This window comes from Spermophilus citellus, assembly GCF_964194105.1.
Source record: "Spermophilus citellus genome assembly, chromosome: 1".
Classification (NCBI taxonomy): Eukaryota; Metazoa; Chordata; class Mammalia; order Rodentia; family Sciuridae; genus Spermophilus; species Spermophilus citellus.
In genome coordinates this window covers 267,823,634-267,848,849 of record NC_138182.1, presented here as the reverse complement: position 1 = coordinate 267,848,849, position 25,216 = coordinate 267,823,634, and the positions used below count along the sequence as shown (strand labels likewise).

The following is a 25,216-nucleotide window of genomic DNA, read 5'->3' as shown; positions in this document are numbered from 1 at the left end:
AAGTTCTGAGTCAGTTTTTAGATGAAGTTTATTACATAGCCCTTACACATTTAGTAGTTGGTCCAGAACAAGAGTATTGAAAAGCCACTCGCCTTGTGCTTGTGTATTGAAGGACAGAACAGTGACACACAGCAGCAGCCTATCACAATAGGAATATTCTGGAAAAAACCTGATATTTGAAAAATACACAAGAATACCCAGTCTTCAGAATCTGTCTTGACTACTCCTTGCTGCAGACAACTTACCTTCTTTAATTAAGCAATTGTATTCTTAAGATGAAAAACAATTTTTGGCCTCCACCTTCCTGGGGGTTGGGAGGCCTGCTCACTGCAGTGAATGGTGTCACTCAGCACCAGGCACTGAGTAGTGAGGATGGTTGTAGGGGAACCTCCTGCAGTTCTGGTCCTACATAATGTCTTCAGCATTTTATCAATAGGTGCTGAATCAGTCTCTAGGGCTCAAGGGGGAGTCCCAGCATTGTGACGTTTCACCTCCAGGAGCACAATATGTTCCTTGTTGTGGCTCTTCTTTCATTTCCCTTTCCTCCTCACCCCAACTCTTCAGTCCTAGGTCTTGGTGGAGTTTGTGTTCTTTCTGGGCAGATTTTGAAATGTCACAATTGTTTTGCTTTTACAAGATTTCAGCCTCCATCTCTGATGCAACAAGAATGGAATGTTTGAGCACCAACCTTGTCCTCTTTGATGTGCTATGAGAAAGTGAGTGCTTTGATTTCAGAACATGCCCAACTTTTGATAAAGGTTTGAACAACACACACTGATCCTTGGGGAGAGTGATGTGCCTGTTGGCAAAGCTGACTCTGGGTGCTTCTGTGATTCTGAGCCTCTCCCAGCTCAGACTCAAGCCCTGGAATATGCCTGGTGTCAGGCCCCCAGGCCCCCAGTGGTTTGATGGAAATCTGGACAAAGTGACCACATGCTGTGCCCAGGCCTATTCCTCTCCTCAGAGTCTCTTACCTGTCTTTACAGTCTGTTCTGAGAGACTGCAGCTGAAATCCACACTCTCCCAGCCATATCCCAGCCCAGACCCCTGAGAGCATCAGCACTTCAACTTCAAACCTCCTCTTGTCCTTTTGGAACCCAAGACCTATGTGCCACTGAAGGTCCCATCAATAGCTCTAGTGTTCTATATTTTCCTGAGAAAACCATGCAAAGTCAAGATTTGAAGTGACCCTGAGTGATACTCTTCATGAAATTCCCACAGAGAATCAGCATGTGACTCTAAAACAGAAAGAGCAAGGGGTCTGTCTGATGTTACAATATATCCACCTTTGTTATGTTGTTAAGATTATAATTGTCACTGAGAACCTTTCCATGAAAATGGTAAGAGTATGGCTGAATTTTAGTTTCCCACATGTGAACCTTTATGGTTTTATTTTATTGTCAGCCTTAGGAACCTTTGGGGTTCAATGCAGCCTTTTGTTGCCGTTGCATGTACTACCTGGGCTCTGCTGTTGAAACAAGGAGACACAGAACAGTGGCTTTCAAAAAGATGCAAATGTATTGGTTTTTCATAGTATATGATCCAGGGAAGGAGGACAGCTCTAAGGTAGTGCCTTCATTCAGAAACCCAGTCTCTTTCATTTCCTGGGCAACTGCTCATGTCTTGAGTTTGATTTAGGAGCACCCTGATCCTATTCCAGTCAGTGGGAAATATGTCAAAGGAGAAACTGGGGAGAAGCCAACTTCCCTTTTATGGAGATGATTGGGAGTTACTTCTTGCTCATGACCTAATGGACAGAAACCCCATGGCCATTTTAGCTTCAAGGGAAGAAGGTAAATGCCATCTGAAGAGGAGTTGCTATGTGCCCAACTGAGGCTGAGTTCTATTAGTTAGAAGAAGGAGGGGAGAGTGTGTGTTGTGAGAACATCCTGTGCAAGAACTGTACACTCAGGGGTAATGTGCGTGTGAGTTTTGTGGACACCACAGGCAGCAGTAGCTGCCTTCAATTGTGGAAGGAGGAAGGAGGCATCTGACCTTGGGATTTAGGGATGAGTGAACCTAGATCTGGTTAGGATGGAGCTTGCACTTGGCCAGTGAGGAGGTAAGATTATTCATATTTATATTATAGCCATTTTTCCTGACCTCAGATCTCTGATCCCAGGATGTTTTCAAGATCATCAAAACTCTAAAACCAATGTCCTAAATTGGGTAATCTCTGTGTCTCCTGAAACTCTAAGTAATATGTAAGGGGAAAACATTGTTTTATTTTTTTATACTCTCAAAAATATAAGTACTCAGTCTTTCAATATGACTCCTCCCCCAACAAAGTTTCAGGTAATTTCTAAGTCCCAGAGAAGAAAGGTGCAGCCTTGGACATTCAGATGTTGTTGGGAATGAAGAAGAGAAATGTGGAGAGCAGTGACTGCAACCCTGTTTTTGCCCTGGGGGCTGCCTTTGTGAGGGTACTTGTCAAGATGCTCCAGTTGCTATGACAACACCAGCTAAGAATTACTATTGAGGAAGGCTCCTGGCTCTAATAGTCAGAACCTTGGATTCAGAAACCAACTCCAGGGATAGGGTATTCTGGGCACAACAAGATGTCTCAAGGTTATCTTTCCTGCATCTTTCAGTTGGCCTGCTTTGCTAAAACTTTCTCACAAACAACTTTCTTTTTTTTAAATAGCAATTATTTTTCTTTCTTTCTTTCTTTCTTTCTTTCTTTCTTTCTTTCTTTCTTTCTTTCTTTCTTTCTTTCTTCTTTCTTTCTTTTTAATATATTTTAGTTGTAGGTGGACACAATACCTTTATTTATTTGTTTATTTGTATGTGGTCCTGGAGATCAAACCCAGGGCCTCACACTGCTCAGCAAGCGCTTTGCCACTGAGCACAGCCCCAGCCCTCTCACAAACAACTTTCTGGTGAAAAACCTATATAATTAATGGGCTGATCTAGCTCTGGAGGCAGTTAAGCTTCACCAGGGCTTGGCTACCCACCTGGCTCCACTCTTTCTCTATGTGTGTCTGCTTGTCTTCTCTTCACCCCCGTTCACCCCTATGGTTCCTGATTTAGTGATCCAGGAATGAGGCCTTGGCAGAGGAAACCCTCCCTGTCCTTATCTCCACCATGGATCTGCACTTGGACTGAGGAAATCAGCATGGAAGTACTCTGAGCCAGGAGGATGGTCAGTTCTTAAATTTGTTATTTATCATAGTAATCTATATAGGATCTTGTGTGGAAAATAAGTAAGTTCTAAATGCTTTGAATTTTAAGGAATGGGTCATGGCCTGGAATCATATCATACATACATGGAGTATATCTTCCCCTTCTTGTGCTTGTACATAATGTGGAGTTACATGGGTAGTGTATTCATATATGAATATAGGAGAGTTATTCCCACTTCACTCTACTGTCTTTTCTATTTCCAATCCCCTCGCTTGCTCCCCACTCCTTCCTGCCCAATCCAATGAACCTCCACCCTCCACCCCCTCAATCTATTGTGAATTAGCATCCACAAATCAGAGAGAACATTACGTCTTTGGATTTCGGGGATTGCCAGTGCCTCTTATCTGCATTTTTTTGATCTGCAAAAGGGGAGTGGGTGGGGAATATTTAATTTGGCCAGATATTCTGCAATTAAAGTACATGGCTCAGTGTCCTTCACACAGGGATTTAGTGCATGTAAGTTTCTTTACTGCCTGATTTTTCATCAAGAGCATAACAAATATGACTAGTGATATTATAAGATATTGTACCATGTGTTCCCCTCTTCGCATTAACTTTTACACCACGGTCTTCTCCAACCAGGTATCCACAGCTTTCTAATATGTTCATATTAGAAAGCAATTTAAATTCATGGATTTCAAGTTCAGAATCCACACACTCTAGAGAAAAGAAAGTTTAGAACAACTGTGTTTGAAGCAAGACATCCTGTGCCAGTGCATGTGTGTGTTCACATACATGATGAAGAGCTCCTGAACTGACGAGGGAGAGGGAAAAAGGGGTCACAGAGAACAGCCTTGAATATTGACAAGCACTTATAAGATGGAGCCCTCATCTTGCTGCACTGTGAGGTAAACTCAAGGAGAGGGAGCAAGTCCCCAGGTAGGCTTGGGAGATGCTAGAATACCAGGCTTCACTTATTACCTGCATGCTGGGATGTGGCCATCCCCATGGTGTTCCTAGAGCATCAGGGTCCTGGAAGACAAGAGACAGCACTTAGGGTGCAGTATAGGAAGGATCAAGCTAGACTTATTGAGTTCCAGTGTGCCTAAGAGTGTTTTAGTTGCATAGCTTCCCCAACCTCCCGAATGAAAGGTCTACATTGGTGCTTTGAGCACATTCCCAAGTCATGTTCTCTGGCTCTTCTGATCAACATTACCTCCTACACCCCAAGGACAACTGTGTTATTCTGAGAAAGGAGACCTGAGACAACTTAACTGTCCTTCCTACCTACCTTAGAGAAAGTTTTCCCTATAGGGGTCTTAGAGAAACCAGGCATTGAAATCCCAGTCAAAAATGGTAAATGGGAGGTGGTAAGTAGGTATTTTGTTGAGAAATATCAGGAGCTAGCAGAAACCCCCGAGGCAGTAGCATTAAGACAAGCTGTACCAGTTCTGAGCTACTAAAGACCCAGTTATTCTTCATAGAAGGGACAAAGAAAGTGGAAACACACCCTCTGGGGGGAGTCTTAACCTGTGGTTATCTGCACCAGCTCCATCTCACTTTCTTGCCCACACTTTGACACACAAAGCATTGTAGGGGGAACAAGGACACCTTACAGCCATCCTCACCTGCATGGTTGACTGCTGGAGTTCTGAAGTGGGAACTTGGACTCCATTCACTCCAGAAGCCTTCATAATATTCACTATACGGGATGGATCGGACTTTAATCTCATACATTGCATCAGGTTGCAGTTTCCTTTGCAGGAGGGTCAGCTTTGTGTTGGATAAATTCACGTGCTGAGGAGAAAAAAGTGCCAATATATTTTTAGGATGGAAAATGAAGTGTTGCCTAGATCTTTCAAATCACTTCAAGTTCAGTTCCTTGAGTCACATAGGCACCCTCTAGAAGTTCTCTCATATTTGTCAGACTAAGGAGCTTAAATACATAGAGGGCTCAGCAGCAGAATTAGGGACAGAGACTGTGAGCTCATAAATGATGCATGAGCGGCCAAAGAGAACAGTGATGGAATAGGTCTTTATACAGGTGGTAATGTCTCCAAGCTTGGGAAGAGGTAGGTCTTTCCCAGGCTCCCAGTGCCTCCTCACAGTTCAGTATCTTCTTTTTCTTTCTTTCCCCTTTCATGTGGCAAGGGGAGATGACAGCATAGTTTAGTGAGCAAGATAATTTCCTTCTAGAAAGATAAGATTTTACATTTTGAATAGCAATACAGAGGCAGTAGTATTCCCAACACTGTGTATTATCCTTAAGGAAGGAAAAATAAAGGAAAGGAAAAATTTGATTGAAAATCATATTGCATTGTTATTTACATTTATATATGTTGGAGTAATTTTCTTATATTTACCAAATTTATATATTTCTTATATATGCAATTTGCTAATTTTTTAATACATTTGTCTACGGTGATATTTGTCTCTTTCTTAATGATTTATAAGAGCTCTTTATATAGATTTTAGTGATCCATCGGCTGTATACATGGCAATATAATCCTAAGTTTTAAATTGCCTTACAATTTTTATTGTTGTGTGTTTACATAGTTAAGTGTATGAAACAGGGTAGACTTTTGACTTATTTTTCTCCCCCAGACAGGAAGCTGATTGTCTTGGAGGCATTTATCCAAAATTCTTCCTTTTCCACAGTATTTGTTTTCCATTTGTACAATTTTTAGATGAATAATGGAAGACAGTAGGATTAATGTCATTCAGTCTCTCTCCATGTGTGTATGGGGTGGATAAAAGAAGGGAGCCAGTGTTGGGCAGGGAGTATGTTTGTGCAATGTCATTTGCATACTGCAGACAAACAAGGGTGGTCCTGGTCTGAGCAAGGAGGGCAGTGGCAGTAAGTAGGCATTCTTTCAGTCCCCAGAAAGAGAAGGCATCCTTGGGTAGTGCTTTAAGATGAACCTGATACCTGGAATCTTCTACATTTCTTCCACTTCCTTTCAACTACAGCCACATAGTCCAACCTCAGAAAACCCTGAAGAAAGAGACTAAATAACCATCCAGATAATAAAGAATAAATATTAAGTTCAATGACTAAGACCTCAGACTTGAAAATAAAAAGAAAACAGAGATGAATCTGCCCTTCTTCTCCTTACCTCATCATGCTCCCCCAAATGCTCAAATCAAATGGTGGTCACATCTTCTTGCTAACTATTCAAAGAGTGTGGTACTAGGCATGGCACTTTTTGAGGGCTTTGCATTGTGAGGATTCGTTTGGTCTCCATTTATGTGGCTATCTAACTGAGTTAGAAACGTTATAAAGACAAAAAATAGAGTAAGGGGGAAAATCAGAGCAAGAGAAGGACAGGCTGGGAAAGATGCATGCACATGGGGCCCGAAGCTGACACAATATTGGGAGCTTCTTTTAGTAAAGGGTACATTCTGAAAACAAAATTATTAAGACTTCCTGGAGCAAATGTACTTCTGTGACAATAATATACATATAACATTTATAAGTTTTTATTGTGCAAACATGATTAATCTACATACCATCCAATCCCTTTTATCTTTTTCCTGGCGGTAGGCTATGTCATGCATTAATTGTTTTACATACTTCTTCTTCAAGTGTGATGTGTGAAAAGTCACCACAAAGTCATTGGCTTCCTCAGGATAGATGACTTTTATGTCAAAAGGTGCTTCTGGTTTAACTGGGAAGGGACAAAAGAAATGAAGTATGTCTATAGAGTCATCAAAGAAATAATCATATATATGGGTGTGAGTGTGTATGTGTCAGAGAGAGAGAGAGAGAGAGAGAGAGAGAGAGAGAGAGAGAGAGAGAAAGAGAGAGACTGTGTGTGTGTTTGTGTGTGTGTATGAACCAGGAATGGATCCCAGGGGAATTAAATCATTGAGGCACATCCCCAGCCCTATTTATATTTATATTTTATTTATTTATTTATTTATTTATTTATTTATTTATTTTGAGACAGAGTCTTACTAAGTTGCTTAAGACCTCATTCAGTTCCTGAGACTGTCCTTGAACTTATAACCCTTCTGCCTTGGCCTCCCCAGTTGCTGGAATTATAAGTGTGCACCATCACAACCAGCCCAATAATGACCATTTCAAAAATCCATCTATACTGAATATCATTCTGACCATTTGCAGGTAGGAAACTAGTTAACTAGTCAAAGCCATTTCTTATTTTTCCTGGGTTCAAATCCAGACTGTATTTCTCAGCTACCTTTGTGGCAAGGTATGAACTGAGTGATGTGTGGAAGTGGCTATACCAGCTCCAGTACTGGCCCAGAAACACCCTCTCCCTCCCCCATGTGATTCCTGTGTGGCACTCCCCTTCAGTCATTTGGACATATATGTTCAAGATGGTGTAGCTACAGGATGGTGGTACCCCTAAATATTGCTTAAAGGAGCACCACTCACAAAATGGAATACTATTATGCTTCTGATGTGAGTATGCAATGGACTTAGGGTGTCAGATATCATGTGTAGGGGCTTATTTGTTACAGCATCCAGTGCAAATTTTATATTTGCAAAACCTATTCTCTTTACCTTTGGAATATCAGAGAAGGTATTACTAAATATCCTCAAGCAAGAAGTCTCAAAACTCTTAGTTTTCATTCTTCCAGTAAGACTAGGAGATGGCTGGGACCTTGCACCTCATCTTGGCTACACAGAGTGAAGTGTCTGCATGCTGGGCCTTGCTTGTAACTTCAGAGTGGCCTCAAAGCTCTTCTTTGTCAACCTCAGCTGCATTAACTCTGAGCTCCTCTTGGGCCTCTTCCTTTGGCCTGCCTGCCTCACACAGTGGGAGGCAGAATGCTGTCACTTATTCAGTGTAAGTTTAGCTGCTGGAGGCAGATAGGGATGATTTCAGGCAGAACAGGTCCAGAGAAAGGTATTGGTTTCCCAGGAAAGCATCAGCATTGGACCTCCTCCTCATCTTTGATGTGAGACTGCTGTGTCTTGGTTTCTCCTTTATTAGAGTCAGGGAATTCAGCTTTCTGAGGATGGGGCCACTATTCCTGCATGAATGACCTGATCCTCTTGTTAATGAGGGTGTGTAGACTCCTGTGGAGCTATCTGAGCCAGTCTTGATGAGCCAGGCTCCTGGCCCAATCAAGTAAACACTTGTAGAGTTTGCCCCAGATATTCTATTAACTTGTGGTACTGGGGTGACATGGCCTTAGAGGTACTGAAAAACAAATGGCTTCCTCTTTACCCTGGGGACTTTGCAGAAGGGGTACTTTATATTTAACCCTCATCTATACTGTATAAAGCAAAGATGACCTAGAGAGGGTCAGGAGGAAAGAAAGTGTGTGCGGAGAAACAGCCCCACAGAGGATCCCTGTGACCCTCTTACACCTGCCTTCACATTCTCAGCAAATGCTTCTGAGACTAAGGCCCTGCTGGTCACTGTCCCCAAGGACTCTGAACAATAATGGAGCAGCTCAGGGAAGAACAGAGGAATATTGATTGCACAGCTCCTAAGTGCTGAGGGACTTGCCTATGCTGTCTTCAAACATTAGCTGCTTAGCACCACTGTCCTTATGGGGAAACTGAACATCAGGGAGACTACTTAAGTTCTGCCCCCTGTTGAGTGGTTGAATAAGATGTAAGTCCAGTTCTGTCTGCTTCCTAGGCTCACTCTTCCTTCAGCTTTGGTTTCTCATTGTGTGATCTCACACTGCCTTGTCCAGAGCTCTCCAGACAGCTTTGCCTTTAGCCAAAATGGATCTATGGCCAAAGGAGGAAAAAGTGTTCATTCCCAAAGCAATATCTAAAACATTAAGTTATTCTTGTACAACCTGGACATGCAATCTATGCTGCCAAGCACAGTGGGAGGCAGAATGCTGTCACTTATTCAGTGTGGGACACCTAAAGGAAAGGATGTAAGAGAGGCAGCTGGTGGTTACAGAGGTGCTTTGGCTCTGGGGCATAATTAGGAGCATTCATTTTAAATTCAGTTAAACTGAAATGTCACAGTAGGAGCTAGGAGAAGATGTAAGTCTGCAGGATTTTCCCTCCTGCTTGCCCAGGAGCACTTTCCAAAGCCCCAAGAAAGACACATCACCCCTTTCTCAGGATCTTGTGTTATCAGCTATGTACCACCATACTTCCCATTCCTCCTCAGATGAGAATTGTCAGGTTTGCAGTCTGCTGTTGGTGCTGTGCTGAATGTGGTACTCTTTGGCATTGAGCACATGAGATTTGGATCTGAATGTGGGTGTGCTGTGAGCCTTTATGTGCATGCAGGGACTTGGGTGCTGACATGGCTTTGTATAAGAATGAGCTCTCCCCTGGTGTTGAGCCCTCTGTCAGAAGGCTCTGTCTTCTCTGTCTACTCTCAAAGATGGTAATTCACATTTGGAATGTAAATGGTGAGCCTTTAAATATGGCGCCATTTTGCATTTCACCAAGTGAATATTCATCCATTTGAGTCTGGTCTCCAAATGACCAATACCCAGCTGGCTTATGCCTAACTCAGAGATGTCCTATTGGTATCCTCACCTTAGAAAATGCTCTGACTGATGTGGCCAACGTTACTGTCTGGACAACAGCACAACCATCTACTAATTTTGCCATTTCACTCTATTTACTCCCACCCCCAAGATAATTGCTCACCCATGGAACTTCTGCTTTTAATCTTTATTTTGCCACCTGACTGAAACAAATCTGAGCTAGGTTTCTCACTCTTTCTTATCTCTAACGAGCACTGCTTTCTTACCATTGATTTGCCTTTTGCTGGTGAAAGGTGTCTGACGAGAGGGAAATAAAGAACTATAGCATTTTAGTTTAGCAAAATAGTGTATGTGTTCAATAATTTTGAACATTTAACCCCATATATATGTATTTTATCAATGTATATGTTTTTATATATTCATACATAGAAAGATTTTCACTTATAAATCCCTAGAGGTAGAAATAATACAGTTGATTTTCCACTGCACCAATTCAAATTGCAACTTTACTCAAATCATTCATTTTTAGGAAAATGCAATATATCTATTCTATTTCAGATCATATTTTACATGCTTCCCTCCTCATTAAGCCTCTTATGAAGTTGTGATACTTCTCACATCATTTTGGCTGGGCAATGTTGCTCCATTGTTTGATCAAATACCAAGTAAATTGTCTTTTAAAAAACCTGAAATGATTACCTTCCACAATGTGATAGGGATCAGTCAATCAGTAGAAGGCCTTAAGAACAAACAATGAGGTTTCTTGAAAAAGAAGCCAGTCTGTTTCAATAATACAATATAGAAGAAAATCTGCTTGAGCTTTGTGCCCTGCAGAATTTGGACTTATGACTATAACATCTGCCCTTTATGTGATTTCCCAGCCTTCTGGTTTAGCCTGCAGATTTTAAACTTACCAGCCTCCACAATCACATTAGCTAACTTCTTCCTTTTTTGTGGTTCCAGGGATTGAACCCCAGGACTCATGCATGCTAGGCAAGTACTCTACCAGAGAGCCACATCCCCAGCCACATATAATCCAACTTCTTAAAAGAAACCTGTCTCCTTTCATCCAAACACTTGTCGGTCTGTCGGTCTGTCTGTCTGTCTATCTACCTACCTACCTACCTACCTACTTATTGGTTCTCTTTCCATTGGAGAATTGTGGCTATTATGGAAGGCATATTTACTTTTACAAACAGATGGATAATTGAGCAAAACACATCAAGAAGGAGAAGACAAGGAGAAAAAGGAAAGGGCACATATGGGTGGAAAACAGGAGGCTCAGCCACAGTTGGACACTACATACTGAATTACTCTTCCCTTAGGAACTGAACACCCTTTCATAGCTCATCTTGAAGATCCACAGAAATCTCAAATAGAGAAAAAATCGTATAAGTGATAGGTTTACATTTATTTAAAAAATTGCCTTAAAGAATTTGCTATTGTCTATTATAAATTGTCTCCACAATTGCCCTACTTTAAATACACAGGAGGATCAAACCAGTGTCTACAGGTATCTCACAAAGGACAACCATATTCCCTTATACAGCTGCTTACCTATTTTGGCTATATTCACTTCTTGGCAAGTTAAAATCTTTTCTGCAAGCTTCACACATATATTGGTGTTTCCGATAAGTAAAAACTGCTTTTTCTTGATAAAGTATATGTCTTGTAGTTTATTCAAATCGAGGCAATTTACCCCTAGAAGGGAACCACTGTGGAAACAAAAAGGCAATCTGTGTTAATTTAGCTAGGAATTGTGTATCAAAGAGAATAATATTATAGGTATGTTTCAGCTTCCCTGTTCTTAGGGATGTGGGTGGGTGAGTGCACACTCAAAAGAGAAAAAGAATAAACTAAATTGAGGTGGATTCCTGTCACTATTATTCTCAATGATTTACTTAGACATTAGATGCAGATGTACCTGAAATAGTCCAATCATGCCCCCAAATTCCTATATTTTTATAATAGATTATTGAAAAATAAACACTTTGTTTAGGCAAATATGAAGATGCTTTTGTGATGTCCTCCAGAAATACTAGCTAGATGTAAGGGCTGAGAATCATTAACCAAGAGAATGAACAAAGGGGAAGTTAAAGGAAATGCTACAATAGTCTAAGAGTTATGTACATAAAAGAACATACACTTAATGGGTAACTGATGGGATTTTTGTAGGTAATTTTGGATGATGAACCCTAAACAAAACAGATCAATAACAAAAAACAAAGATATAAATGACCAATATCTGGAAATAACAGGCGATATTACTATAGTTCATGAAGCATAATAAGAAAATTTTAAAAATTTATGCCTATTGGGACTGGGTTTTCGGCTCAGTGGTGAGAGCTTGCCTAGTACAGGTGAGACACAGGGGATGATCCTCAGCACCACATATAAATAAATAAAAATAAAGGTATTGTGTCCATCTACTACTAAAAATATAAATATATGTGTATATATATAATTTATGCCAATACATGTAAAACTTCGACATAATAAAAAATCTTATAAATACAAGTTAGTAAAACTGACCTACATACAAATTGATCTGAATAGTTCTATTTCTTTAAAATAAATTATACTTTTTATCAACAAACTTCCCTAGGAAGTAAACTCTGAGCTTGTTGATTATAGGCTGGTGAATTCTATCAGGTGTATAAGAAAGAAATAGTGCCAATGTTACAAAAATTCTTCCAGAAAATAGAGGTGTTCATTCTGTGTGTTAAAAGTAGGCAAATTTGGAAACAATTTACACTAGAAAATAGCAAAGTTGTCTAAGGCAATTTTTAAAAATCAACTTACTTTTTGAAGGTAGCTTAAACATGGAATCAAAACCTGTCAAAAATATTATACAAAAGGAAATCTGTAGACAAATGTATGCAAAAATTATTTTAAATTATTAAAATAAAAAATGTATGCAAAATTCTTCAAGAAAATATTAACATATTGATGTTAACAAATTATGGTCAAGTAGGGGTGAGTCCCAGGAAACCAAAATGTATTCAATATTCACAGATTAATCAATACAACACCATTTCAATAGAGTAAAAGACATAAATAATCTGTTCATCTTCAGCTGATGAAGAAAATGTACTTGAAAAAAATCAAACATCCATTCATGACAAAAACTCTCAGCTACCAAGGAATTGAAGTTTACTTAATAATAAAGGGCATTTTACAAAAAAATATATAGTTCATCGCATATATAATAGTAAAATTGTGAACATTACATATTCTCCTAAGATCAGGATAAGCAATAGAGATCCCCTTTCTACATTTCTTTATTTTTAAAAATTTTTTTTGGAGGAGGGTACCAGGAATTGAACTCAGGGGCACTCGACCACTGACCCACATACCTAGCCCTATTTTGTAGTTTATTAGAGACAGGGTCTCACTGTCTCAATTTAGTGCCTCACTAAATTGCTGAGGCTGACTTTGAACTCAGGATCCTCCTGCCTCCACCTCCTGAGCTGCTGGGATTGCAGGTGTCTACATTTCAATTTATAGTATATCAGAGATTCTAGCCAGTTCCTAAGACAAGAGAATCAAAATGTATTCTGATTAGAAAGGGAAAAATGTACTTCTTTTATTTGCACAGGGCATATTTATTCACATAAATCTATAAAGAACATCCAATACAACTGTAGGAACTAATAAATTCATCAAGGCCATTAGACAAAAGTTAATTCTATTTCTATAAGTTAATATCAAACTATTAGAAAAGGAGTTTAAAAATGACAGTTCCATTTATAATAACAATGAAAACATAAAACACTTAAAAATTTATAAAAGTTGTTCAAGGCTTTTGCATAGGACATTACAAAGCATTGCTGAGAGCTATTACAGGGAAACTAATAAATGGAGAGCTATGCTGATGGGTGGGCAAATTCAAAATCAATAAAATGGAATGATCCCTAAATTGGACCATATAATACTAATAAAAATCTTAGAAGAAACTTAAAATATTAATAAGTTGATTCTGAATCTTATGTGGAAATACCAGAAACTAGAATAGCCAAAGTAAAACTGAAACAAAATAAAACAAATATGGATGACTCAGAGCACTTGATTCAAACTTACTAAAACAAACTGTGATTATCAGAACAATGTATTATTGACATAAGGACAGATAAATTGATGAATAGAAAGGGGAGTTTAAAATAGACCCACATGCTCAAGTATGAGGTTAAATGATTTTGAATACAGAGACCCAATAAATTCAATGAGAGAAGGGAAAGTCTTTTTGGCAAATTGCCCTGAAAAAACTAAGTAAATGTGTGGACAATAGAAAACTCAGTTCTTCACAATTACATGAATGATACACCTACATGTAAAGGCTAAAATTATGAAACATTTAGAAAAAAAAGAAAACAAAATATATTTCCAATTTTGGGAGTTGTGAAGACACAAAAAAGCATTAAACATAAAAGAGATATTGGACTTCATTAAAATAAAAAGGTCTTGCTTATTAAAATACACCAGTAAGAAAATGACAAGATGTAGGGTGGGGTGGCAAACCCCTGTACTCCTAGGGAGGCTGACAGATGTAGTGCGTGCTCTAGGTCAGCCTTGGCAACAGAGTGAGATCCTGTCTCAAAATTTGAAAAAAAAATTAAAAAAAATAAAGAAAGGAAAAAGAAAAAAATGAAATGATTCTAACTAGCAGAAAATAGTGGCAATTCATATATCTGACAAAAGATTTTACCCAAAATTTAATATAGAAGAAAAGAATGGTAACAATGAGACATTATAGATATATTAATTAGCTTAACAGTGGTGATTATTTCACATTAGATATGTGTACCAAAAACCAACTTATATACCTCAAGATCCTAAATCTATAGCAGGTTTCTGGTATTTTCAGAATTTAGGAAGAATCCAAAATGGTATTCTTAGCTCATTGCAACTTTTAAGAGGATAAGATTATGGCAATGGGCAACAAAGGACAAACCATCTGACCTTCTTGTGAGGCTGAGCAAACTTTTAGTGGGTCTGAACTCCTGAAGCTGGAAGTTGTCCCATGTGGAAGGAAAGTCCTGCTGAGAGGTTAAATAAACCCAGCAGATTAGAAGAGGCAGTGTGTTTAGTGATGTTGACCTTCAATTCAGGTGATTGAAGGAAATGGTTTCTCTGTGAGTAGTCCTCCTCAATGCAATCCAGTCTAACTCAATAGAAACAATTTACTTGCCAAATTTTTTTGGGGGGGTACTGGGGATTGAGCTGGGGAGCTATACCATTGAGTTACATCTCCAGCCCTTTCATTTTCTAATTTAAGATAGGGTCTTGCTAAGTTGCCTAGAATCTCACTAAGTTGCTGAGGCTGGTCTTGAATTTGTTATCCTGCTGCTTCAGTCTCCTGTGTCTCTCAGATTACAGGCATACACCACCATGTCCAGCCTTAAAACAATTTACTTGATTGTTAAAGCAATTTACTTGATGTGTTGCTTGAGTTAGGAATGATAGAGCTATGTTCTAGATCAGCATAATAACCACTGCCCCATAGTGGCTCTTCAACACTTGAAGTATAGTTAGTTCAAATTACAATGAGATCTGAGTATAAACTATATACCAGATTTTCAATATTGAGTATAAGGAGAATTAGAATATCTCTATTTTGTTCATATTGATTAAATGTTGAAACCACAGCATTTCAAATATACTGAGCTCAATAAAACATATTGTTAAAATTAATATTTTACCTATTTCCTTTTCCTTTTTATGAATGTGGTTACAAAAATGTTAAATTACTGATGTGGCTCACAGATTTCCACAGTGCATTATATTTCTGTTGAACAGAACTATTCTAGGGTATTTGGGGGTAGGGTTGGGGGAAGAAAGAATATAACAGATACCAAAGTAGCCCTATAGACTGGTGAAATTGATCCTCTAGGGCCTTCCGAGGGAACATCAACTCTAATCCACTAGCACAAATTTTCTTGTTCTGAAAGCAAGGAGAGACTGCTGGAGATCATGTGATCTAATTTTTTTCACCCCAAATCCATAACCCTACAACTCTTTAATCTTGCATATAGTTCAGTATAGGTGATGCATACCTCCTGCTGAGGCAAAGAGATATTTACATGCAAAATATTGAAAAAAGCAAATTAAAACCCAAACAAAACCTGTTGCTTTCATTCCTCACATGGCTCTGAAAGAAAGAATCTATCTCTAAGACATTAAGCAATTTTAAGGGTTAGTATAGCTTATTTTACAGAGGGCTAAATTCACAAGCCTTGGCAGATATCGATAGTTAAACTTAGATGATCAGGGTGCAGCCTGCCACTGTGACAGTAATTGATGAGAACAAACAGTGATATATATAAGGTGGTATTTGTAGGTGGTATGTGGCAGTGATTGTGTTGCCCCAAGAATTTGGAAATAAAGGAAGTAAGATCACTTTGGGAGAGCTGACTGTGAAAATTATGCACACAGGAAAGTGGGGGGGGGGTCCAAAGAAAAACGATTACGGAGTCTAATCTAATAAAGTCAATGAGAGAAGGACTCCTACTTCAGGACTGAGGTTAAATTCCCCATTAAAAAAAAAAAAAAAGGAATTGCATGGAGACATAAACCAAATACCTCGAGTCCTAAAATCAACAAATTCTATATCTATTTCTATGTGAACAACCCTTTGATCATATCTTTAATGAAAATAAAACCACACTCTAAGATTAACCACCACTTACAGACACCTGCCATGTGGCAGACACTCAGTCCTTATCCCCATGCAAGGACATATTCATGATGAGAGAGCCTAGGTGACTCCTGTCACACAGCTAGTTCAGTGTTGCTGTTGGGATTCTGTCCTAGGCACCACTATCTAGAGCCTCTGCTTTCCCACTCAGTCACCAGAGATCAGGCTAGAGTTTTGGTGACTGAAAACCTTTTCAGGATCTACCTGCTTCTTCACTCCAGTAAAAGTAGATAATATTGATTTACCACCCACTGGGCCTCTTAGTCCTTTAACCTCTACCCCAATACCAATTCCTATAGGTTCTGAGCCCTGTATGAATCTTTAGATCTTTATGAGAGTTGCATCTGTCAATGTGAACTAGTCAATTGTCATGCTGGTACTGAGGCACAGTGAGCTTGGTTAATCCAAGCCCATGCCTGAGATCAGATCACTGAACAGTAGGTCAATCAGTTTCTCAGTCTAGGAAAGTAGTGGCCACACCCAGGGCAGGTGGTAGACCCATTGCCTTCTGAAAGATGGCACCTGGCATCTACCAACAATTCCACAAGTATAAGATAATCAACAGCATGTACCATTGTCAGTAAATACCAATTTCTTTTTAATAAATTATATTAACTGAAAAAATGCTGCAAAAAGTAGATTAATTGTGGAACATAAACTTAGCTTGACCCGCAATCCACCACTCTGTTTACCTGATTCTCAATGCCTCCACTTAGCTTTAGAGGTGCACTAATCTATAGCTTCAGGTGTAGATACCTGTTAGAAAATTGGCTGCTCACTTAGCATTACTTTATTTACTTAGGAGTTTGTATTATTTACTGTTTCCCATTCATGTCTTAACATAATCCCTTTCCAACTTCAATACCTGAATTCAACTGGAAAACCCAAATGCAGGCTATGGACAAGCAATATCAAGAGACTTGTTGAGGGAAGTGGTCAGGTTTGCTTAAGTGGGCAAGGAAGTGTTCAGGCACTGAGTGAAGGTGGATAGGATGGTCAGCCTGGAGTGGTTAAGAGAAATCAAGGTGTTCACAGCAGTCCACCAAGTTACTGGTTGGAGCACTGAAAGTTAAACCTCTGTGTGGTGGAGTTTTGCCCATAAAAATGAGCATATCATTTGAATGAACTGTTTGGCTGTTTAAGCATAGTCTAGTTGTGGCGTAGATTTTGGAATTTGTAGATTCTTATTCTCTCTGGAAAGTGTTATAGAAGTGAACTAATAAGGGCAGAATGAGAATACTCCACGTTTTTCCAAATCTGTGACTGTATTCATCCAATGACTGCTTAAATAGATTCAGAAGGTACTCATAAATTAAAGTAAGATGAATTTCAGAGTTTATCTTGACTGTATACATGGTAAGAGATGGCCTCAAGTCTTTACTTTTTATATTGGGAGGGATTTTTTAAACAAAAGTATTTTTTAATTGATGCATCATAATAATACATAATAGTGGGATTTGTCTTACATATTCATGTATATATACAATATAATAATGTAATTTGGTCAGGTGAGTGAATCTTGAATTACTTACCTCACTAGGGATCCAAAAATTAGGTGATGTGATATGAAATTGGAGTTAGCCACAAGTCAGAGTTTCACATTAGAGGGTTTTTGTTTGTTTGTTTTTTCAAGTCACAGAGATAGTAACACTCAATCTTAGATGATTTTTGGAGGAAGAAGAAGATTAAGTTCCCTGGGCTCCTTTCCTACTTTCAAACTGAAGCCTTTTGAATCCAAAAGCCAAAGTTATTCCTATGGATTTTGGCAAAATTTACATTGAGTAAAGCATCTGAAGTCAAACTGTGTCAAGAGGGTGAAAGTTTTAAGTGTACATTCACAGAATTATGATTTAATTTCTAATCCATCACTCATACTGGCTGATCACTCTGAAGGCTTTCTGTGTTTTAGACTGTTTAATCACCCCCACCTTCCTATGAGATTGGTTACCTTAATTTTTTTTGGTGAGGAAACTGAGGCTTACATAAGTTATATAACTTGTTCCAGGTCAAAAAGTTAGTAAGCACTGGTATTGGGATTAGACAGCAGGCAATTTCACTGCAGAAAGCAACTTGAAGAGAGTAGACCGCTTCACATTGGGCAAATAGTTTTTTTTTTTGAAGGCAATATTCTAGAGGAAGCAGGATTTAAGTTCTGGTGTGGAGTTTAGAGGAATACAGAATCTGCAAAATCCACAGCATCATTTCCTCTTTCTTGGAACCTGACACATGAACAGTAAGCACTGCTTTGCTTCACTCTATCAGGAAAGGAAGGCATTTGAGGAGGCTTTTGGAAATTCCTTAGACTTTAATATTTGATGACAAATGGTGAGACATTCTTTGTTTTTCAAGGAATGAAAAGAACCCATGGAAAGAGAGAGGGATTTTCTTCTAAGCACTATAGAAACCAGGTTTCTCACCATATTTCAAAGTTCAAATTGGTGCTGTTGATGTCTGGGTTGTCAAAAGCACAGGTTAGGGAGTGCAGGGGTCCATCCACTTCCAACTGACTATAGCATGAGAATGACAATAAGAGTGAGCTGTCATCTGGCTCTGCATCTTCCACATCTCCTGGGGAGGGACAATTATGCAGCTGTTAATGAGGCCAATAAATGCATCCTCTTAATATTTGGCATGCCCTTAGTAAAATGACAGACTTTTGTGGGAGACATGAAGTAGTGATAGGATTTTTTTCTAAAGAAGGAAATTCCAAAGGCAAAAACAAGATAAAAATTTCAAAACAGAAACGAAAATCCAATATGCAGAGTTTTCTATGAAAAAAAATTCCTTACAGTTAATGACTTCCAAATATTTCTAAATATTTCAATCATGGAATCAGTGTATCATAAGACTAGGATGCAGTGAACAGACTATTTCTTTTATTTTAACTAGTATATCTTATATTTGTTACAATGAAAAAGTTGTCAAAAAGAGATACTATACTATCACCATTCATGTGTTTCCTAATCTAACCTTTGACTTTATTAATATCTTCATTTATTTCCTCCCAAGAATTTTTTTTTTTTCAAACGAAAAGATGAAGGCTATCTCATGGTCAGAAGTTCACTCTTTTAAAGGATTTCTTTTTCTTGCTCCAAAAGGCATCCCAACTAAAGGTAGTACTGGCGTCTGCATTGTGAGACAATTTAAGGCAATTTGTCTTAACCCACTGAACAAGGCAAACGTGACTAGAAAATTAGATCCTGTAATTGCTCTAAGTATTACTTTTTCTCTTACAGATAATTTTTTTTATTCATAGTGTTTCTTGGAGATATTTGCAAAATTCTGCAAGAAAGTTGGAAACCAAGGATTTTTTTTTTTTTTCTGTAGCTCCTTTTGGAAAGCACAGTGTGTCAGAGAACTGATGTCCTAAGCTAGCTCTTGGACCCTAGGACTCATGAGATACTTTGTATGCATATTTCACAATATTTAATAGAAAAGTGAGGCTAGAGAACTCTACCACAAAATATACTCCCAGTAAGACCTGAGGAAATCCAGAGTTATCAGAGCCATTCCCAGAGTGACCAAGTGTGAGTCTATGACTGAGGTATTTTACTTTAATTGTGCTAGAAATTTGATTCCTCTGTGGCTTTAAAATCTGTACAGAGTCTACCAAAATCAAGCCCCGGTAGAGTGTGAGAAGTCATGGGCTGATCAAACTTTACCCTCTCTACTTAAATAACCCAGTAGCTCTGTGGGGAAAGTTAACCATCTGGCTATGAATGGACCAATCAGGTGAGTGACAGGTCTGTTCAGGCCAAGAGACCAGTCGCCAACAGCCAGCTAGACAAGAGCTGTGGGTACTGCTCACCACCCCAGGCATATACCTTTCTGACCATCCCCAGAGTCTGTCCAGTTCACCATTCTAACAACAGCAAGGGTCCTACATCATTTCATCAGGCCATAGTCCTCCTCCTCCTGATGACAGTGCTAAGCAGTGATGTGGTTCACCATTTAGGGCTTGCATTCCAGACCACAATCATTTCTAATTTCACAGATGTCCATCTCCTTCCCTGAGAGCTGGCCACTTTCTACATGAAATGGCTCTGGGTGGTTTGAACCTAGTTTTATAGGCAGTTTTCACACTGTCTTGATCTTTTCTCTTTGGTCCTTCCACTATTTCTGTACAACAGAACATATGTCACTGTTTGGATTCAGACATCCTGGGGTCAGGTTAGTCCCTAATTTTTCAATATACAAGATAAGCCAGAGAGAGCATACACTAGCAGGTGATGGACACCAGTCAGGACTTCCACTGACCTCACACATCCAGTCTGGCAAAGTAGGTTTATTGTATAATAAACCCACAATATACACATCACTGCACTTACAGTTTACAGTTTTTCCTTCACTTAAAGTGACTATGTTTTAAGACAGAACTCACTGGCTATTTAATTGGGTGGGATTGCTTTGTAACCACCACCACCACCACAACAAAATATCCCCTTCAATGACTTTTAAAATTGCATGGTATTTTGCAGAGAGAATGTTCTTGATAGGAATTTTTAAATTCTTAGGTTAAAGCAGTGTACATAAAAGCTAAAACTTTTGGTGTCATTGATGCACAGATGTGATTTTAACTCTGTCTAGTCTGTGTAGCTGTGATCTCTGTCAGGTCACACAATCTCCCTGAGCCTCACTGTACCAATATGTGGGCTTATGTTGTAGGAGTCACTGAATGGATCAGAACACTGTAATCACTCATTAAGAGTTAATTGTGCCAGTGTCCTATTTTTGGAGAACAATAATTGGAATTCTGATTCTGAAAATATACATAAAACTTTTGGAAAATTCTTTTGAAAAAACATGTAGTGGTATTATCATTATGGTTTTGAAATTACAAAGAACTTTAATAGAAGGAATTAATCTAATATTCCTTTAATGCTCAAATATTAATATTACTAATACGTAAATATTTAAGTATCTAAGGATATATATTAATATTTTCTAAGCATTAAAAGTTAATTTTTTTGGACTATGTATTATAGGCAAGGTAGTGAAACTTGTAGACTTCTTCCTACTAAATGGAAGTAGCTGATTAACAACTTAAATGGTTTGGACTTTTAAAAGTATCCTTTTGTATCTTGATCATCCTTGTGGTTATCAGAAAACTAACTTGTCTTTCAAGAAAGAACAGCTCATTATTTTGTGAATCCTTTACATTTCAAAATGGCAAATATTTTGATATGATCATGTAGGTGGATGGTTACAGATCTAAAAAAAATCTGAAATTAAGAAGTTGAAGTGAAAATTCAGCTTTAGGTTAGATTTTTTATTTCTTTGTGAAAACGGATGGCCACCAGGAAGAGATTTAAGGCTTGCACTTTAGACCACAATCATTTCTAATTTCATAGATGTAGATGTAATAGTGGAATATATTGCATCAAAGTCTTCATGTAAATTCTTAATGTTTCCACAGTGTTCCTTGGACCCTGAGCAAACCCAAGGGAACATCCTCTGTAGGCTAATGATCATCCCTCATAACTGCTCACGCTATGAAAATGTCACCCTGTGACTCTTCCCTTAATGAGAAAATGCAAGGGTTTTCCATCCTTGGCAATTACTAAGTAAACTGACTCAAAATAGCTAAACCAAGGAAGCATGACTAAGGAAACATGACCAGAAACATCTGAGTCATTAGGTTGATATGTTGATATTGTCTTTAAGGAAACTACTTTTCCTTACAGAACATACTTTTTAAGTCTTAAAGTGAAAGAATTTAATTGGGAAAAAAAATTTGGTGGCCCAAGTTCCTGGGTGTTCCCTGCTGTTGCTAGACAATTTCATCTATAGTTTTGTTGTAATTAGAATGTATTTATTAAGAAGCCAGAGTCTGTTTGTAGGTGTTGAGCACTTTTGACATTGCAAAGAAAATTATTCCATATGATTAAATTATTGAACATGGAGGCAATTATGTGTATTTCAATGAGCCAACACACTCAGATCTGTATGTTATTCACTAAGAATCTAAATGAATCTGTCAAGGCCAAGTATTTTGAGGAAATGTTCCCATGTTTTTGTTTGACTACTACATTCTAGACACTGAGGTGTTGTTGATAAGCACTGGTCAATGCAGACAAAGCTATTGTCTCTGTGTATTATAGTTCAGGAAAGTTTATGCTTTGGGAAACTCTTAAAAAATAAAACCAAACAAATTCAGCTTAATTTCCTGACAAACTAAAATCATCTGAGAGATATTTTAACAAGCCTTGTTGTATCATCTACAGCAGTGTTCTAAGAACAGAGGCATTGCACTAGTCAATGTGATTGACCTGCAATTTTGAGGTCTGCATTTTGAGATTCAAGGCATTCCTTCTTGACAATTCTGAAGCCTTATATGCCACCCACAGTATCGTTCCCAAGCTGGTGGTTAGAACATACAAAATGTCTGATGACATGTTAAGTTCTTGAGCTCCATACCAACCCAGTGCCCAGTTCAGGTTTGTCAGGGAACTGAGTAACCTGAAGCTTATGCTAGAGATAATCCAAAATCCTAAAAAAAAAGTAAGAAATGACTCACCATTTTGTGCATAGCCACTTTCTCCAGAAACGGCTTGAAGTAAAAAGAAAACCTTACCAAGAGCTTTACTTAGAATTTTCATTCCGAGAGACAGGAGAGGAGAGAGCTGAAGTGTGAGGCTGTGTGTAAAAATGAATGAGAGAGAGAGAGAGAGAGAGAGAGAGAGAGAGAGAGAGAGAGAGAGAGAGAGAGAGAGAAAGAAGAAGAAGAAGAAGAAGAAGAAGAAGAAGAAGAAGAAGAAGAAGAAGAAGAAGAAGAAGAAGAGAAGAGACAGAGAGTCCACAGCTCTATACTTACTTAACCACAGATGGGGAAGTATAATCACAGCATAAAAGAAGTTTAATGCTAGAAACAGGAAGTCTGAGTAATAGTAGAGCTGCTGAAAGCAGGGACAGAGGAAACAGAGAAATTTCAAGTAACTGCATCTGTAAGGAATAACAAGAAGGAGACAGAGACAAGATACAGAGATAGAAAAAGAAGTGGCCCCTTGTCCAAGCAGCCACCTTTATTTATATCCATAGGTTACATTAGGTCATTAGTACCATAACTACATTATTGTTTACAGTATCAGTAAAGTTGCTCATTCTGAAGTTACATTTCCCAATTACAATATGCAATGTCAGGTGCTTTGTGCAGCTCTCAAGAAAGTCCATTAATTATCTGAAGTTACTGTTAAGCAGGCAGATCAGGAGCACTAGAGCTTGGTGAAGCATTTTAGTTAACTAGGAATCAAGTTCCTTATTCCCAGGAGTTATGTGCCTAAGATCAAGGTGGAAACTGATAAAACTCTTAACACAGAGCTTCTTGGTGAAAAACATTGCTACAGAGGCTAGGCATCCCTGTCTTTTACATGGAAGTTTCTCAGCAGCCAGGCATTCTGTACCTTTGCACAGTAACTTCCTAGCCACCACGCAGGACATAATCATGAAGTTCATCAGAGACCCCATTCCCAAACACAGAACCCCTGCATGCATCTCTCTGGTCTTCCTTGCAGACCCAGACTCATTGTGTCTGCTTTGGAATGAGGTGGTAGATTTCATATCTAAACTCAAGTGATCTACAGACCTAAGTGATCCTTAGTTAAAAGGATCACAATATAAATGTATAAACTTACAAATCTAATCAGTTGATTATTTGAAGTGCGTTTAGATTTAAATAACGATTCTGCACTTTATAATTTGAAAGCTGAATGAGTTAACCTGTCTCATCATTGTAGTTATTGGGATAATCTAATAAAATGAGAAAGAGGTGGTGGGGTGTTTGTACCAGTCTGGAGACTCCTCTTCAGTGTTGAGGCAGACTCAGAGACACATGGTCTGTATCAGTTTTAGTGCATGCCTCAGACACTACACCCAGGGGAAATTTCAGAGCAAGAATCCAAGTGATGGGAACATAGCCAATCTCCCCCATCTGTTTGGGCCTTCTTTTGGCATTTCAAAACACTTCCCTAAAACAAATAAAGGGTGATGATGTTTTTTATCAGATAATCATTTGTGTCGTCATATCTAATCTTGTTTAGAATACTTGGTTAGAAAAATTTTAAGTAAACTTTATTCACAAATATTGGTAGATTTTATGCACTCAGCTGAATACCCTCTTTAGAAAGCTCTAGTTGCAATCCCCATGAACTAAGCAAATGTTCAAGGATACATCACAAACTCTATCTTCCCACTAATCCAGATGTCATAAATTGTTCCTAGATTCTCAGTTGGTGGATGAATAATTGGGTGATGTCTCTTTAAATTCTCTTGTTTATCACAAAGTGGGCTATAATTTTTATAGTATATCTTTTATTTAGTTGCAAAGATGTAAAAGAACAAAATGAAGACACAATATTTTGGTACAGCATGTGCTAATTTGCTCAGGGGATTTCCACTGGTGTGCTCACCCATTTTGAATAGGGTGGGATATGCTAAAGGGCCTCAGAGAGCATCCCACAATCAACTAATACTCCTAGAATCGAGGTGTGACGGAAGGTGGACAACACGGGTGCTTTGCCATTCAGGGCCATCTTTTCAGATATTTGGTGAAAGGCAATGGTTGTTTAGAAAAGACAAACAGACACACAAAAGAAAGCTGAGACCAGGTAGTTCTTCAAACCTTGATGGAGATGTAATGACCTAGAGCTTACTTTGCATGCTTATTATATAGGTTTTAACATCAGAAATATTTTATGTGAAAAACTTTCTTCAAAGTACACAGGACCAAGGTTGACTTGTTGTGAAACCAATTGCTATTATCTTTTTGTGCTCATAATTCTCTAGCCCAGCAGCTAGTGTCCAAAATCAGGGACAAGACTGATAGTTCTCTGGGAAACACAGAACTTCCTTTGAACTGGGTATCACCATAGCAACTGGGCAATCTCAACTGTACCTTTGCATCAGGAATTCCCAGCTCAGGCATACTCCTGTTGCAGGAGAATCAGAGATGGTAATTTAAATCAC

General features: G+C 38.6%; 1 protein-coding gene across 1 annotated transcript; it reads right to left on the bottom strand.

Annotated features, from left to right (window-relative positions):
- Nucleotides 1-202: 202 nt before the first annotated feature.
- Nucleotides 203-22,854, bottom strand: LOC308657063 (interleukin-7 receptor subunit alpha-like; the record flags this gene model as incomplete). The annotated part of the gene is made up of 7 exons (XM_081308518.1): nt 203-653; nt 4,105-4,155; nt 4,752-4,920; nt 6,634-6,791; nt 11,119-11,276; nt 18,673-18,823; nt 22,773-22,854. The coding sequence occupies 6 exons, from the start codon at nt 22,852-22,854 to the stop codon at nt 4,148-4,150; spliced, it is 726 nt and encodes a 241-aa protein (XP_081164644.1). The 3' UTR covers nt 203-653; nt 4,105-4,147.
- Nucleotides 22,855-25,216: the final 2,362 nt, after the last annotated feature.